The sequence below is a fragment of the Tupaia chinensis genome, unplaced genomic scaffold, assembly GCF_000334495.1.
Source record: "Tupaia chinensis unplaced genomic scaffold, TupChi_1.0 Scaffold000567_2, whole genome shotgun sequence".
Lineage (NCBI taxonomy): Eukaryota > Metazoa > Chordata > Mammalia > Scandentia > Tupaiidae > Tupaia > Tupaia belangeri.
This window is the reverse complement of record NW_006160081.1, coordinates 184,158-202,708: the sequence shown is the minus strand read 5'-3', so window position 1 is coordinate 202,708 and position 18,551 is coordinate 184,158. Positions and strand designations below refer to the sequence as shown.

Below are 18,551 nucleotides of genomic sequence, written 5' to 3'. Positions count from 1 at the left end.
AAATTATATATACTGGTAGGATTTGTCTAAGTAGAACCTTTGGTTTTAAATTGACTCTACCCCCAGAGAATGGTGTCAGTAGATTTGATGTGCTTTTTAAATTTTTTTATATCCTTTGATTCTATAATTTCAAAACTTTTAGTTTGGGAAATTATATTTTAGTTGTAATATAATTATAGAGTCACAGGATACAAAATAAGCACAAAAGCGTATAGAGAGATTCTATGTACCCCTCACCAAGTCTCCCCCACTGATAATCTTCTATAATTATAGTAAATGCATATATACTTTTGTCCAAAAGCTGAAAAAGATGAAATGTCGAAAATGTACCAGAGACATCCAACTTTATACTTTGGTGTGAGCTAAAATGTACTTATTCATGGTCTTTGTTAGGCCAGCCCACTCTTTATAAATTACAGTTAGTTTTTCTCCAAGATTGTTTAATTACTTTATGGCTCTGAAAGTAAGTTAAATTTCTAATGTTTGTACCATACTGGTCATTTTTAGAGATCATAATGACATCTTATAAAAAATCTCTTAATTTACGTCATACCAGATATTAGGGTGAGGGTTTTCTTAAGGCAGATGAAATCTGTATCCTGGTACATATGAAGAGAATCTATGTACAGTGAATCCTTGTACATCTCTTTGTTTCTAATGCCTGTGTGCACATGCATCCCTGCCTCTGTATGTGTACATATTTATTTAGTATTTTTCCTCTTCACATTTCTACTTGCAGAAAGTATTTGAGGTAGTTATTGAGTTGACTTTTGTATACCTGTGAATGAATGTGATAGAAGAATCATAGGCATTATATTTATAAGGAAGTGTGCCAAGACTGCTTGACACATGGTAAGTGTTTAACACATGCTTGCTGAATTCTTTATTACTTGAAGGAGGCATTTTAATCTTTGAATGACAGATGAAAATTGCTTAAACTTGCTTTTCTCTTACTATGATATACATATGGTGGTCAGTAAGGAAAATCTCTAAACCTTCTTAGATCTTAGTTCAGGATAATCTGATTTATCAAGGAAAGAGTTACAGCAATGGTGTTGGTTGATATTTGGTTTAAACATTTTATTTCAGAGAAAAAAATCATAGGTATGTAACAGCAAAATTTTGCTGCATATTTAAATTTTAAAACATCCTTACCATTCACAGAACTTATAAAATCCTAAAGGCAGCTTTTTTTAACAAAAGATTTTTATAAACTTTTTAATCATAGACCATTTCTATCATATGGAAGGTAAGAATAGGGCCAGATGGTGGCATAGTGGTGAAGCATGATACTCCATGAGGCTGACCCCCCCAGAGAAGATTCCAGGTTTGTGTCTGAAGACATCCCTGAGTATACCAGGCATGTGAGTGCACAGGATCCACAGTTTACTGGGGGTGGATCATAGGCATCAAGACCTTGTTTGGATTGCTATCACTCTGTCTCTATCTCACTCATGGAAGAAATTTTTTAAATAAAACTTAAAAAAAAATAAGAAGAATAGTATAATGCACCCCTAGGTATCCATCATCCATCTTCAGAAATTATCAACCTGTGGCCAATTTGTTAAAATTATAGCCCTACTGGGGCCAGCTGGTGGCACGGTGGTTGGCACAGTGGGATCCCATATGGCCCACAGTGCACTTTGGATCCTAGACCCGGTGGCTCGAGAAACATACCAGGTGCATGCACTAGTGTGTGCAAAATCCTGAAAAGAGGGAGAGAGAGAGAAGGAAGGATTATAATATGACAATCCCCCATGGGGGGTGCTTTCTCTCTCTCTCTCTCTCTCTCTCTCGTGCTAGTGCATGTGCCCTTTGGAAATTAAAAAAAAGAAAAAAGAAAAGAAAAAATTTATAACCCTACTCACTTCTCTCCCATATTCTTGAAGCAAACTCTAGATACTGTATCATTTTTTTTAGAGTTTTTTTTTGCTATAGAGTATGTGCACTCACCAGAAAGACAGAGAGAGATAGAGAGATAGAAAGTGAGAAATCACCCCCCCCGGGGCACGCCGCAATCCCTTCTCCTCCATTCTCCTCTCGGGATCTTGGGCACGCACGCATACGTGCCCGGCGTGAGTTTAAGCCTCTGGGTCCGGTACTCGAACCGTTGTTGGCTACATGGGAGTCCAACGACATAGCCATTATGCTAACTGCTGGTCCCCAAATACTGTGTCATTTTATTCATAAATACTTTAATATGTATCAGTAAAAGGGTGTCTTACAATACCATTATCACAGACAAATGTTCACATAATACCTGATCAGTGTTTACTGTCTCCTAAGAGTGTTCATTTTGGGGGAATACAATTTTTTAGTTTGAATTTGGACCCAAATAAGATGTATACATTATAATTAGTTAATAACTCTCCAATCTCTTGATAGATTTTTTCCTTCATGTCCTTTTTTGCCTTACAATTTTTTGCTGAAGACCCATTTGTACATTTGTTTCCCATAGTCTGGCTTTTGCTGATTTAATCTCTGTTGTATCATTTTATTTGTATTCTTATAAATTGATAATTAGATCTATGTTCATGAATTGATTCATGTTTGCTATGTGTATATATTTTTGGCAAACCTGCCTCCTCAGTGGTGATGAAGGGTCCCCGTGGAGATTCATAATGCCTAGCTGGCTTTTGTTTTGAATATTAATAGCCATTGAGGATTATCACCCAGACCTTGTCACTTGTTAGGGCTTGCAAAATGGTATCAGCTAGAAAATTTTAAAGAAAGAACGAAATGGGTTCCCATGTAACAGATCAGTAGTCCAGAGCAGTGTTGAATAAATTAGGTTTTCATGAAACAAACCATCCAAGTGGTTGCACTAACAATGCAGGCAGAATCTTATAATGTTAGGATTGGAAAGGAATTTAAAATATTTTGTATTGCCTGAGGGTACACATGTTCCTCAAAGAGAGAGAAAGTACCTCCCTCCCCCGACAAGATTGTAGTCATGTCATAATCCTCTTCCCAGCATTTTTCCTTCCTGTCAAGCTTCTGGACACACACGTGTCCAGAAAATGCCTGGCACATTTTTTAAGCCATTGAGGCTGGTAGTCAAAGCATGACCCGCCATGTGGAATCCAGCTCTCAGTGAACAGCACTTGACTGCTTTCCTACTGGGCCAGCCTGGAAAGGAATTTAAAACAAATTTTATATGTTTCTTCAATAAGTGAGAGAGGGAGAGAGAGTGACAGAAATAGAGGAGTGAGACAGTACCCCAAACAGAGTCTTGACACTACAATCCACTCCTAGCATCAGCCAGCCTAGGATCATGGGCACACAAGTACCTGGTGTTCTCAGGGAAGTCTCTGGGCACGTAACCGTAACTTTCCCAAGTGGGTCAGCCTTGTGGGATATTGTGTTTTACCACTGTGCCACTGTTCAACCTTGGAAAGGAATGTACAGATCATTTAGCCTGGTGTCAGATGAGAACACTGAAACTCAGTGAAATTAGGTGTCTGGCTTTATAAATGATGAGGCCAACATGACATGCAAGCCTTCCACACACACTCTGGTGTTGCCTCCACTAAGTGCACAGTGCACCTTTTCACAGTGCATCGGACACATGTCAAACCTGAGTACAAATTATCTTGTTTCTTCTTCTTATCATAGATTATGACTAATTGGTTTTTTTGGTTACAATTTTACACATGGAACTATTGACTAAACAATGTAAAATAGGGCTAATTATCAAATGCTATCATCAGATTATCTGGACTTTATAAGATTGATTTGGACTTAGCAGAGAAATTCAGATCTGACTGTTGTCCAATTTCAGTTTCATACATAGTTTGCCTCATATTTAAGATACATGTCTTTTCAGGCTTTTTGACATCTTTTTGATGTTTTTTAATTTCAAATAATTGTTGTAGAACTAAAAATATTCTTACTAAAAATCTTATAGCTATAGGAACTTTTCCAGTTATTTCCTGTAATCTTCAGTGTGAGAAAGTTTGTATTTTCTTTCTATGACCACTAATAATTGAATTTCTGATTTTCCTAATTCCTTATATAAAAGGTTAAGGTCCTGATAGTTTAGTGACTTGTCAACCTAAGGGAAAGTTAAAAATGGCCTGTAAACTTTTTTTTAAATTTTTTATTCCTGACAGCACATGTATGCACACAAGAGAGAGAAAGAGAGGATAGAGAGAGAAACACTCTTAATAGGATCTCATTACACCACAGTCTCCTTTTCCCGTCCCTCAGGCGCAACAGGATCTTGGGCATGCACATGCCCAGTGTTTTCAGGGCAACCTGGGGATCCAAACCCGTCATCAGCCATGTGGCTTCCAGCACTGTAGTTCAGTTTGCAATACCAAGCTGGGCCAAAGATGGCCTTGTAAAATGGATGGCCAACCCCTGCCATGATACAGCAATATTGTGTTTCATTAACTTTAAGAAATGAATTGCTTGGGACCAGCAGATGGCATAATGGTTACATCAGTGGACTCCCACATGGCCAACTGCAGTTCAAGTCCCAGACCCAGCCACTTGAAACCCATACTGGGCACTTGGGTGTGCATGCCCAAAATCCCAAGAGGAGAAGGGAGGAAAAGGGATTGTAGCATACCTATACCCCCTAGGGAATGGTTTCTTTCTTTCTGTCTCTGTCTCTCCAGCAAGCGTATACAGCATACCCTATAGCAAAAATCTCTCTCAAAAAAGAAAGAAAGAAGAAAGAGATTGCTCAATGCCCCTTGCCTATAAAAATGAAAGCCAGACTGATAAATTCCACTCTGTGACATCACTAGACTCTTTTTTTCTTTTTAATATTAGGTGATATTTGTTCTGTTTATCATATTGTATTAGCAATGAAGAGCAATTAGCAAATTGATGAAATAGTTTCAGGCAAAATGAGATGTTAGCAAAAGCATATGAATTTTTGTGTTCAAATTATACTCTCCCTTTTTATAGTGTTTGCTGCCTTCAAGTAATAATATTTAATAGTGACAGAACACTATTTACCCCAATGAGATAAACATCACTCGTCTTCATGACCTTTCTAATTTCCTGTCTCTTTGCCCTTCAGATAGAATGCCTGTGTGTCCTCCTCCAGACCCAGCCCACATGGCAGATTGCCTTGCTGTTAGTAGGCAGGGAGATTTTGCAGAAAGACTTAATGATTCAGGGGCACTCGGGTGAGCCCTGGTCTACTTCACTTTGTCTCAGACTTGACCCCAAGGAAAAACACATGGAAGTTTTGTTGTACTTGGCAGAATGTTATTGAAATACTGATTTTTTTAAAGTTTGTTATAGGGTACATGTGTTCACTGAGAGAGACAGAAAGAGAGATAGAGAGAGAGAGGGAGGGAGTGAAAGTGAGAAATCACTGGGGGTGGTCACACCACAGTCTCTTCTCCTCCATTCTCTTCTCAGGGTTTTGGGCATGCACACACATGCACTCAGCATGTTCTTTAATCCATTAGGTCCAGGACTCGAACAATTCAGTTGGCTGTGTGGGATCTAGCTGCTTTAATAGCCATGCCACCTGGCTGGCCCAAAAATATTGATTTTTTTTTCCTGATTGTTTTCTTCTGACACTGAGAGGACTGCTGCTGTTTGATATTACTACAGTAGTGTTGACTTAATGACTATAAAGTTGAGCAGAATAAAAATTTGCTCAAAATAACTAGCCACTGTGACTTGTTCTACATTTGTTATCAAAGTCCTCAAGTGCTGCAAGTCTAACAAGAACATTAGAAACACTGTTCTCTGGATTAGTCTTACATAGCCAGTGATGTGAATGTCTAAGTTTTTACTTTAATTGGATAGAATATACCTGTCAAAAGACAAATTTCAAAACAGAGGTGCCTACCATACCCATGGGACACGAAAGTGGGAAATACTTGACTCCATTTAAGCTGTTGGTCTCATCATTCACAATTCCCTTCACATATTAGGAGTCCAGGGCCCCAAAGATGACACTGTGGTTCCCACTGGATTTTCTGTTTTCATGTGGAGAGTTTCTAAAAAGTGAGACAAGTTATCTTCTCCCCTCTACATTTTTTCTTTCTTTTTTTTTTCTTTGGAGAGGTTTTTGCTATAGGGCGCGTGCGCTCGCCAGACAGACAGAGAGACAGAGAGACAGAAAGCGAGAAATCACCCCCCAGGGGGGATGGTCACGCCGCAATCCCTTCTCCTCCATTCTCCTCTCGGGACCTTGGGCACGCACGCACACGCGCCCGGCGTGAGCTTTAAGCCACCGGTTCCAGGACGCGAACCGCGGTCAACTACGTGGGAGTCCAGCGACATAGCCATTACGCTAACTGCTGGTTCCCTCCCCTCTACATTTTGTTCTTTGCTTCTCTGTAAATATAGCCTACCTTTTCATCTCTCGGACTTATTATAAAGCTGTATGACTAGCCTTCAGTTTGAGTATTTTTTCACAAGCCCTAATAGAAGCTATTTCTTAGGTAATTTAGACTATTGAATGTATTAATTGAATTTACCTTTAGCAAATCATTTTACCATCATTGGTACTCTCTGGAGGGCGTGTGGTGTGTGTGTATGTGTGTGTGTGTTGGTGGGTGGGTGTGAGTACACTCAAACTGGGGCAATGTATGTATGTTCTGTGTACTTACTCATGGTTTCAGAGATATTTGGGCTTTGACCATGCATTCAATCTTATGCTGTTGAGAACTCCTACTTGTAACAACAACAACAGCAAAGATAATTTGTCATTTGGTACTGGGTGAGTCCTATGTCCTCATGCTTAAGTACAGTCTCATAACTGATAGGACAAAATCTCAATTACAGTGTTTCAAGAAGTAGGGTTTTCACTGCTAAGCAGAAAACCCTTTCCATTGATGTGGATGCCACTATTCATTTCAAACCTCACTGGCGATTCCCCACCCTAGCATATTAATAAATTTTCTGGCTTAAAGGTACTGAGGATGACAAATCTTTTAAAGAGAAATTTGTGTTCTGTTCAGAATATTGGGGTGATGAGTACCAGTTTTGATGATATAGGGCTGTGGGGGTAGAAGATAAAGAATATGGACCTAAATCTGGATTGTGATGAGGCTCTACTTCCCAAAGAGAAGATTGTAATGTACAATCGAGTTGATTAAGGAATCCGGTTAATTGGATTCCCTCTGGTTAATTGAAGTTTTCCTGTTCTTGAGTAACAAAGTCAAAATGACTTCCAGGTTTGAACCGGGCATACTCTGCATGCCCATCATTTGCAGAGGCAAGCCCCGATTCTGGGTGCTTGTTGCCATCACAGTTGCATGGGGACTTTGGGCTCATTCTGTAACATTCTTAAATTCTGCCTAATGTTCTTTAATTAATTTTGCGGATGAAGCTCTTACAGTGGATTCATTGAAGGCAAGTTCAGTTAAAGACTCTTCCTCTTCCTTCTTTTGCCATCATTTGCTCCCCCTTTCCCCCTCTCTTGTTTTTCTCTCCCCTTCTCTTCTCTCATTCACTGTCAGGAAAGACTACCTTTGAAGGGACAATTCTGTACCGAGCTGCACCGGGAAAGACGGAGGGCCACAGACGCTATTACAGTGAGTGACCTTAACAGCAGGAGGCAATTGTAAAGATAAGATCTGGGTACTTGTGTTTTTTGATGCAGCTGCCCTTTCCCAAGCTGCTCATGCTTATGCCAAGTGTCTGCGTGAATTTCTCACCCAAGGACATGAACTTATTTGCCTAAGATAAGTGCCATCTCCTTGGTGTGTGCTACAGGAGCATTCTCACTACTAGCCCCTGGCGCTTTCTTGTTTGCTTTGTGCCTCTATCATGTATGTGACATGCGTGCATGAACCATGTGTGCAGAGAGGGGAACAGGAGCATTTGTCATGGCATATGTATTTGTACCAGTATCTCTGGGCTTCTGGGGGTGGTGTAAGATTGCTTCCCACAGAGATGTCGAACTCTCAACAGTTATCGCTTTTTCTGAGTGGGTCATCGGAAACCACTAAGCCATTTTGTCATTGTGTGATTCAAAGAAATAAGAATTTGGCATGGAAGTCCATGCCAGAATTGTGTTTTGCTTTGCTCATTCAGCCAGTCAGCACACGGCAGACTTCTTTGGCAGAACCGATGTGTAGCCTTTTGCGCTGTGAAATAAGGCTGCCAAAAGTTGAGGGGGAAAGAGGTGAATGAGATGCATGAATTGATCTCATGACGCCCTTAGAACAGTTCTCGCCACACAATAAGCACCTTACATGTGTATGCAACATTAAGAATAAATAACACTGGCTGACGGGTCTGAACTGATCACTGCTGGTAGAGTTGGGTAAATTACATAACAGTGGATAGTTGCAGGACTGGTGGAAGCAAATTTGAGGAGACTTTGTTCCTTTTTTCCCACCTTGAAGGGAAAGCATCCACCTCATGTGCATATACATATATGTATGCATACACATGTGCACAGACGTGATGGAAGAGGAGGTTTAGACATGAACACCAGGATCATGCTTCTCAAACTGCCTGGGAGAAGGTCTATTTTTCTTTCCGGCCCACTGTAGTCAGTGGTCCCAATGCACATGACTTTACCACGCATGCAGCGTGCTGCCTGTGCCTCCCTGTGGGCATCTGGCACCTGGAGGAGTCTTTCAGCCACATCCACAAGTCCCATCAGTGCACACTGCTGAAACACTAAAAGCATTTCCAAACACGCACACTTTCCACACTTACCTCACTGAGTACTGGCCAGAGCCAGTAGCTACATGATAAAGCATCAAACAGCCATGAAAGTGAAAAGTCACCTTGCTTTCCCTCCAAAGAGAAGGACCTAGATTTTGAGTTATTTCATCAATACAGATATTCAGGTATTTAATTTACATACTTGGAAGTGATCAAACTTGGCTACCAGAATTTCTAGAAGAAAAATCTGCCGTGTGTTTCTTCCCCGGATCATGCTCGTGTGGTTGAATGACTGTGCAACCTCTCCCTGTGCAATGTGAAGAGTATTTCTCACAGTGATTCATGCAAATTCCTAAAAGCAGAAGCTCAGTGAAATTAGGATAGCAGTGGTTGAAAATATGGTTCTAGCTAATGGGGAATGACAGAAGAACCCTTCGAATTCCTCTCTTGGAAGAACTAAAACAGATTTGCCCTAACCCATGTGCCCTGCTGCCTTCTGGTGAGGGTGTTAGTGGCGGCGGTGTTGGGGGTGCGGGGGGAGGTGATGATTTCTTTCCACTAACTGTTTCTTTATTTCACCCTCAAATGATTCTTTCCAAACCAGAAAAGAATATTCGAGCCATTTATCACATAGAAAGAATCCATACGGCAAAATGAGAACATGTTAAGGGGGAAATGACACAATATTTGGACTCCCAAATTATATCTCCAGCAGGGATATTTCCAGAAACAATGAACAGATAAACACACCAATGGATAGCTAATCCAGGGGGGTTCTCCATGTTTGCACACTCAAATCCAGCCCTATGAATTGCGGCCGACCCTCTCGTTGTGGGCTGCTTCTCGTTGTTCTGTCCTCTGTTCTTGCTCACAAATGCTTTTCTTTAGCTAATTAAACTGTACACTGGGGATCGTCCTCCTCCCCTCACCCTTTTGGCTTAAAAACTACCATTTTATGGAAAGCAGCAGCAACAACAAAGGAAACCATTGCTTTAAGGATTTGATTTTGAAACCTGTTAGCAATTTATAATGACCTTTCTATATTTTGTCTGTTTTCATTTTAACAGTTTCTTCCTGTACTGAGACTTCCTTATTTGAATGACTTCAACATTTTATACCATTATATGTGAGCAATTATTTGGTGTATCATTCTTATGGACTAGGAGGCCACCTTACCTTGGCTAATCGAGAACAAAATTCGATGGCAGTAGTTTCATCCCAAGGGCACCGTTATGGTCAGGACACATATAGTAAATGTTCAGGGGCAATCCTGCACTTCTAGAGGCTTTCAGAGGCAGGTTAAAATGACAGAATTTAGTTCCATAAAACATCCTTTGGATCCTGCCCTTTGATGGCGTAATTGATGTACTGACCACCAAAGGAAGAAAGTACACCCAGAAATTAACCAGGCAAAAATAGGCTCTTCCTTTTAGGAACATGAGTGTGGGCAGAGCCTGGGGAAAACAGACTCTGGGGAGGTAAGTGTCCATATTGTCTTGCTGATAACCATTTTATGACTTCTAACATGTGCCACGAGAGGTCAAAGGAAGAGTGTCACATCCCCAGCATTCTTCTCTGGAAGGGGCTTCAGCTGTGGGAAAACAGTGGTATTAAAAGAGGGAAGAAGAACTATAGGCTTGGGGGATTCTGGCCTCTGGGAGGGTGAATTCCTTTCCCTCTTTAACAAACACGATCATCTTGCTAGTGAAACTGTTTTAATGTCAAGTTTGGTTTAATGCTTTCCTAGAGAAACATGTCTGCATGCATTTATTCCTTGCGAAACCATCCAAAGATTGAATTCTTTGGCAGTCATAATTTTGTGTGGTTTCTTTAATTGCTAATTTGTTTAAATGGATTTTAGCTTTACAGTTTCCCTTTAGGAAATGTTACTTTCATTGCTAATTGCTAATTGACATGAGTCATAGAGATTGGAGGTACAGTATGTGGTACTGACTGGGCGGGCAGGCGAGAAGCGGGGAGGGGGGGGTGGTTATTGCCCAGGCTATGGCAAAACAAATTTGAATTGGAACCAGCCTCCGGCTGAAGAGAGGTGAAATTTCACATTACAAAACGATCTGCTTTGGAATTAGATTTTCTGAGAAGTTGTTTTGACTAACTTCTTAAAATCAGAGGCTGGGGATATCAAACAAAACTCAAAGCCAGTCAAGCTCAACCTACTCAATGCGTTGAATCCCGAAGCCCAGTGCGAGTTATCCTACACCCAATCACACTTTTAGAGGTGATTCCTGGCTGGCTGTGAAGTTCTTCAGAGTTCTGGATGATTTCTGAGCTCTTGCTTTCCCGATCCCCCCTCTTGACAGGTTTAAGGGAAACCACAGGCTCCGAGAGTGATGGGGGTGACTCGAGCAGTACCAAGTCCGAAGGTGCCAATGGGACAGTGGCAACTGCAGCAATCCAACCCAAGAAAGTGAAGGGAGTAGGCTTTGGAGATATTTTCAAAGACAAGCCAATCAAGCTAAGACCAAGGTCAATTGAAGTAGAGAATGACTTTCTGCCGGTGGAAAAGGTATGTTTGACAGTTTCTGTTTTATTGCAGCCTAATGTGGAATATCCAAAAGTACACTGTGGGGTTTGGTGCCTGGGCCTTCAGTGCCTCTTGTGGGGTTTCAGTGTCCTCATCAGCTAGCTGTTGCTCTTTCCCCTTTTTAAAGCTCTATGTGGGGATGCTTCCCTCCAAGGATGCGTGCTCTAGTTTGCTGCTTCCTTTCTGACTGATCTACTCTCTAGAGAACATTCCTCAGGATGACTTTTCAAATGGAGCAGCACTTGTTCATCTCCTTCCCAGAAAAGCACCTCATGCCTGGGCCCAGCTAAATATATGACCCTGACACTTTTCAAATATCCACCAATCTCACTCTCCTCCCTGTACATTTCCCTAGTTCTTTGTAGCTGGGTGTGTCAACTGCGTCTCTGCACTGAAGAAAAGGAATTGTGCGTTTTTTTTCTCTAAGAGTTAAGTAGAGACAATTTTAAACCCCTGAAAGGAAGTCGCCCGCATGTGTGAATGATGGTGATGGCCTGCACTGTGACTCTCTGGGTTGTTTCCATCAGAAAGCTGGCTGTTTTCTTCTGCCTCTGGTTCTGGGTTGGCAAGAGGCAGACAGCATGGTGTTGCTGAGTACGCGGTTGCCACGGCAACACACCTAGAGCCATCATACTTGTGGCTGCAGATGACGTCTACTGTGGTACACTTCTAAGCATCATAGCTTGCTTAGGAGTTGATAAATACTGTGGAATTTTCCAAATTGTATTAAGCTACACTCATGCTGTGCTTAAGGAATGTTTGTTAATTTGATTTAATACTGGAAGTTTTGCTTTGACGTTTGTGCCAGCAGGCTTGGGAGTTGGGGTATTGGCATCATCTCTAATGCAGGTTTATTGGTGGTTTTGAAAAGTTATTAGAGGCTGGAAAGGGTGGGAATGGGGGAGACAGAGGGGCTGGCAAATGAATAAAAATACAATTTGATATCCTAATTTGATCATTTACACGTGTATTGGAATAACACACTGTGACCCATACATAACACTTGTTACTTATCAGTTTTTTAAAAATTGGCATTTTCAAACCTCCCCCTTCTCAAAGCACTTAAAATGTAGAAAAGGCAAAAAAATATAATCATGTATAACCTACCGAAGAGAAATAGCTAGTCTTTTTTATATTTAATACATTTTATTTTATTTTATACATTCAATCACTATACATCACTTAGCTTGTAAAATGAATTTTCCAAAATGAATACATTTCTCACCAGTCCAGTTGGGGATACTATACACAGTATCATCAACCTATAATAATCTATTTCTGTGTCTCATAATTGTCTTGCCTTTCTATCTTTCTCCTTAATGTCTTTCCTCAGACTCCCCTCCTTCTCCCACCCTCCTCCCACGCTGTATCCAGTATCTGTAACCATTTTCCATGTTTCTATAGGCTCTAATCTTTCAGTTTCATTTACACTCAAGTTTGGCTGAAGCTTCCTTGAACCGGTATTGTTCCTTTCAGTAATCAATATATGATATTTCTCAAGGTCTGAAAACTATCTGGTTAGTGTTCCAACCTGTGAGCTTACTTTTGTTTCACGTGGTCACATTCAAATTCCTGTAAATACTTAGAAAAGAGCAAGTCTTTGGGCTGGCTCCTTGGTACAGCAGTAATGCACAGCACAAGGGAAGCTGCAACCCCTATGGTGACCATGGTTTGAATACTGGCTTGATCAGCCTAAAACATGCCAGGCATGCCTGTGAATGCCTAGGATCTGACGGCCTGGAAGACTGGATGGGGGGCGATTGCAGTGTGACTAGAACTGCGTAGGGTGCTTTTCTCTCTCTCTCTCTCACACACGTATGCATGTGCTCTTTATGAATAAAGGGGAAAAAAGAGCAAGTCCTCATCTTGGGAAAGAACAATGGATATGGCTTTTCTTCATTTTATTCAAGTGGTTGAAATGAACATGACCATTGATTCAGTGAGCAAACAGTTCATTTCTTTCTTTTGTTTTATGATTATTGCTCTTTTTCTTTGCGGACTGTGAGAGAGACACTTAGTTTTTGCTGTAGAGCATGTGCATTTGCGAGAGAAAGAAAGAAAGAAATCACCCTCCCCCCAGGGGGACGGCCATGCCACAGTCCCTTCTCCTTCATTCTGCTCTTGAGATTTTAGGCACACATGCACACATACCCAGCTTGATTTTGAAGCTGCCAGGTCCCAGACTGGAACTGCAGAGTTGGCCATGTGGGATCCAGTATAACCTGAACCTTCATGCTATCTGCTGGCCAAGTATGTAAGTGACTTTTATTATTATTATTTTGTTTTAACTGCTAAAAAAAAAAAAAAATGGAGGATTACTAATAGCCATATCAGTGTCAGCTATAATACTCTCAAGGTTGTATCTTAGCACACTTCTTTTGGTAAAATTGATCCACTCATTTTCTCCATGAGAGAGACAGACAGACAGACAGGAAGACAAGAGAGACAGAGAGGGTCATGATACTGTGATCTGCCCCCAGCCTCAGCAACCCTGGATCATGGGCAGACATATACCTGGCATACTCTGGGAGGTCTCAGGCTCATACTGGGAACCTTCCCAGGTGGGATTGCCTTGCAGAATGTTACGTTTCCTGCTGTGCGATCTGGCTCAGCTCAGCACGGTTCTTTGCTGAGCTCCAGAGCTAATGTGTGTCCAGCTGCCTACTTTGTATCTTTTTTTGGAGGTCTTAAATTCACATTAGTTTGTCCAAACTTTAACTCCCAATTGTCCCTCCACCAACTACTCTACCCAAAGCTTTCTCCCCTCCCATTGCTTAGGACAAAATCCCTGGGGTTATCCCTCACTTTTCTTTCTCTCATATCCCACATCTGATCCATCAAGAAGAGCCATCAGCTCTCTGCCTGCTGAGTATATCCAGCATCCCCCCTCATATCACCTCCACTACTCCCTAAAGTGGTTTCCTGCTTCTCCTCCTCCCCCTACAGTCCAGTCTCAACAGTGAAGCCAGGCTGACGTCAAATGATGTCAGGTTGTAATACTTGTCTGCTCACACCCTTCTCTGAGAACAAACATGAAAATCCTCACCAGTGCCCACGTGACTCGCCCTCCCTTACTGCTCAGCCTTCCTCTCGCACTACTCTCCCCATGCTTCCTTCTGGCCTCTTTACTTTCTCAAACACAACATGCACACTTTGTCTGGGGAACATTTGCTGCCGCAGTTTCCTTGGCCTGGGCTACTCTGCTTCTATCTGCCACATGAGTGCCACACTTTCTTCCCTGCAGACCTTGCTCAACCCTTTCCCAGCACTACCTGTTTTGTTTTCCCTAGCAAGTACCACTCTATAACATGTTATTTATTTTTCATTATGTTTGTTTATTTTGTTCACTGATGAACACTATGTGCTTAGAACAGTGAATGGCACATGGTAGGTGATCAATAAATGTTTGTCATCAGTAATATTAAAAAGCTGTTAACATAGCATTTTAGAGATGACAACATCTGTAGAATGAGGAGACTGGGTGGGATAATATAACAGATGTATAGCTAAAAATGTAGCAGTTGTATAATTCACTGCACTTTGTGAAGCATATTTTCTGCACTGGAATTGGTGACATAAAATGATAACTTCATCAGAGATTTTGTGTGTGCATGTGTATGTGTGCATGTATGTATTCTTATTCCTGTTTGCAGAATGAAAACCTGTGCTTAAAGCACTGTGAAGCCTTTGGGGAAAACATAAACTTCCCAGCCGGCTTTACTGGCTACACACAGTTTTCACAATGTCTAAGAGCATCTGAAGCTATCTCTGCCCCTTGTTGTTGGAGCCACAGATAGTTGTATAGATTTATGGATCCATTATGTTATTGTACAACTTGGCACAAGAGCTGATGAGTGTAATATTGTTTTATTAGTATACAACCCAGTTCTCATGACTTTTGAGACAGTTTTGTGTACAAGATTTATGTTTAAGGAAGAAAGCTTTCTTTTTTGATTTATTTTTTTAAATTTTTTATTATCATCATAATCTTCTTTATATTACATTGGATTACATATAACATTACAGTGTATTACATTGCTTTTTCAAAAGGGAAGGAAGAAAGCTTTCTTTGAGAGAACAGTTCTCTGTCTTGATTTTGCAGAAGCAAAAACTGGATTTTAGGTGACAGCATTTGGTAGGTCGAGGCCAAGCAGGTTCCCCACTCAGGCTGGAACAGTCAGCCTTCTAACATGACTGGTTTACTAATTTGGATGAAGGGAAAGGAGGAATCTGACAATTGTTAACAGCTGCAAGCATACCATTATGCTTTCTGTTCAAATTTGTAAAGTATTGAGAACCACTTTCATGAGTTGGTAAACAATTTTGTACTCATCCTACCTATGTTTTAATCCATCTCACTCTCCCCAAAGTTCATCATTAGATTGTACACCAGGAGAAATAGCGCATAACAATCCCTCCACCAACTGTGAATAAAGAGGTAGGGTAGATATTACTATTTCTCTTATTAAGTCATAAAGAAGGATCCCATTTATTAATCATTTTAATACTACCAAATGGATGCGCCTGTGAATGATGTGTTTAATGCACCATTTAACTGAAATATTTATAGATGAAATGATATAATGTCTGGGATTTGTTGCCAGTAGTCCAGAAGATGGAAAAGTGGGAGGGGCATAGAAGATACAAGATTGGTCATGGGTTGAGAATTGTGGAAACTGGGTGGTGCATACATGGAGGTTTATTACACTATACTCTATTTTTGTATGTGTTGGAAATTTCCCTTGATAAAATGGTTAAAGAAAAAAAGGGTCTTGTGGAAAATGTACCATTTCAACTAAGCTCAGATTTAAGTATGTGCTATATCAGAATAATGGAAAATACTGTGTGGCTAAAGATGAACCACGTTAATTATCAGCATATTAGAGATACACGGTACCATTGTCCTAGCTGATTGACCTTGACAAAGTCGGCCCCAATTGTCTCATCCATAAAATAGGAATACTCCGTTTATATATCCTACACCATAGGACTTAAAAATGATTTGTAGGGACCAGCAGGTGGCTCGGTGGTTAAGGTGCTGGACTCCCATGTGACCAGCTGTGGTTCGAGTCCTAGGCCTGATAGACTGCTTTCTCATTTTCTCTGTCTTCTGTCTCTGTGTATGTGTATGTCTGTCTGTCTCTGGTGAGTGCATGTGCCCTATAGCAAATCAAAATAATAACAACAATAATAATAATTTAAAAATTAAATAAAGAATTCTTTAAAAAAAGAAAAAAAAAGAATTTTATTGAAAAAATTGATTTGTCGGGACCAGCAGGTGGCATGGTAGTTGAGGCACTGGACTCATACATGGCCAACCATGGTTTGAGTCCCAGACCTGGTGGTTTGCTTTCTCACTTTCCCTCTCTCTCTCTCTCTCTGGTTAAATTAAAAAATAATAATAAATAAAATTAAATAAATAATTCTTTTTAAAAAATAATTTAATTAAAAAATAGTAAATAAAATTAAATAATTTTTAAAGAAAATTATTTGTAGCTGAAAATACTTTGCAAATGTAATTAATTCCAACTAGTGTTTATTGAGTGCTCACTATATGCTCAGCACTGGGGATACATTGGTAAGGGAGCCCAGATCACTGCCCTCAAGGAACTACAGAAAAGTAAATAAGTGATAATAATACAGTATGGGAAATGCCATCATCAGGCTAAGAAGACAGAGCTATGCCATAGGAGCCTCAGTTGTGGCAGGAAGTGGTGAGTTGTTGGAGGCTGGAAAGTCTATGTATTTGTGTGTAAGTGTGCATGCACCCACTTCCTACACAAAGTGATGTTTAGGCTGAGAACCACGGGTCCAATCAGTATTCATCAAGTAAAGGAGCTTAGAGTTATCAAGGTATAAAGAACAACACATAGAAATGTCTCAAAGGGGGAAAGAGCACAGATGTTGTGTAGAGGTTCCAGGGGGAAGTAAGGAAAGATGAGAAAGGGAAATGAAGCAGGGCCTAGATCATGGAGAGCCTTGTGAGACTTGACCTTGAGGGAAATGGGAAACTGTCAGAGGACTTAAGCAAGAGAGCGATATGATGAGATACACAGCTTAAAGAAAGTATTCCAACTTCAGTGTGAGAAATGGATTACAAAAGGCAAGGTGACTAAAATTCAGGACAGAGGCAACAGAAACTTATATCGGCTGTCTTGATAAATAGGCTCCCCACCCCAATCTAGGTTCCAAACTTGTCAATTAATAAAATAAGTCAATGAATGGAGGGTCAAAATATCATGTTTTGCTATTTTTTATTATAGTTATCTAGTTCACCCATTACTATTTATTGAAAAGAACATCCTTTCTGTACCCCACAACTGTATCCTTTTTTACAACCTAAGCACTTATTTAAGTGTGAGTCTGCTTCTGGACACTGTTCTGTTCTGTTGGTCTGTTTGTCCTTGCAGCCTTTCTTTACTGCCTAGATGATTTTTGTTCCTCTTCAAGATCACCTAGGCTAGTCTTAGCTCCTTGCACTTTCACTTAAAATTTCAAATCAACTTATTAACCCCTCCCTCCAAAAAAAAAAAAAACTCTCTTGGGATTTTGATTGAGATTGCATTGAATCTGTATATATATGATACCTTTCCAATCCATGAACATGGTATATCCCTCTACTTATAAGATCTACATATCTTATTTTACTTGTGGAAAGTCTTCAAGCTATACTCTTATAATTTGTGCATCTCTGTGTACATATGTCATATTGCAATGTTATTACTGATGAATGCAAAGTTGGAAGACATAGATTAGTGTGAGAACCAAATGAGCCTGCCAGCTAATCCCCGCAATTAGACTCACCTGCCCAATCTCAGCAACATTGGACTGCATTGGGTCTATGTGAGGCACAAGGACCTGCCTGCCTCTTGAGGAACAACAGAGGTGGCTAATATCCAAGAAGAGGGAAGAAAAGAGCTGAGTTGAGCTGAGCATTTCCAGTCAAATTTAGTTTTAAATCACCTATTAATAAGTCAGTTTAGGGGGACCAGCAGTTAGCGTAATGGCTATGTTGCTGGACTCCCATGTAGCCGACCGCGGTTCCCGTCCCGGACCCAGGGGCTTAAAACTCACGCCGGGCGCGTGTGCATGAGTGCCCAAGATCCCAAGAGGAGAATGGAGAAGGGATTGTGGCGTGGCCATCGCCCCGAGGGGTGATTTCTCGCTTTCTATCTCTCTGTCTCTCTCTGTCTGTCTGGCGAGCGCACGCACCCTATAGCAAAAACCTCTAAAAAAAGAAAAAAGTCAGTTTAGGGACCAGCCCTTGGAATAATGGCTATGTCACTGGACACCCATGTAGCCCACCACAGTTTCTCTCTCTTTCTGGTGAGCACACGCGCCCTATAGCAAAAACCTCTCCAAAATAAATAAATAAGTCATTTTACTCTTGTAGGAGATAGTGGATAAAGGG

General features: G+C 40.7%; 1 protein-coding gene across 4 annotated transcripts in view; it reads left to right on the top strand.

Moving 5' to 3' along the window:
* Positions 1-18,551, top strand: part of SH3KBP1 (SH3 domain containing kinase binding protein 1) — a gene marked incomplete at its 5' end in the record, with an annotated part of 236,129 nt that overhangs the window by 57,081 nt on the left and 160,497 nt on the right. For 2 of the 4 annotated variants that reach the window (XM_006157986.2, XM_014591385.1), the window contains 2 exon segments: positions 7,437-7,511; positions 10,917-11,122. In XM_006157986.2, the coding sequence (XP_006158048.2) occupies positions 7,437-7,511; positions 10,917-11,122 (281 nt within the window). 4 annotated transcript variants of the gene reach the window in all.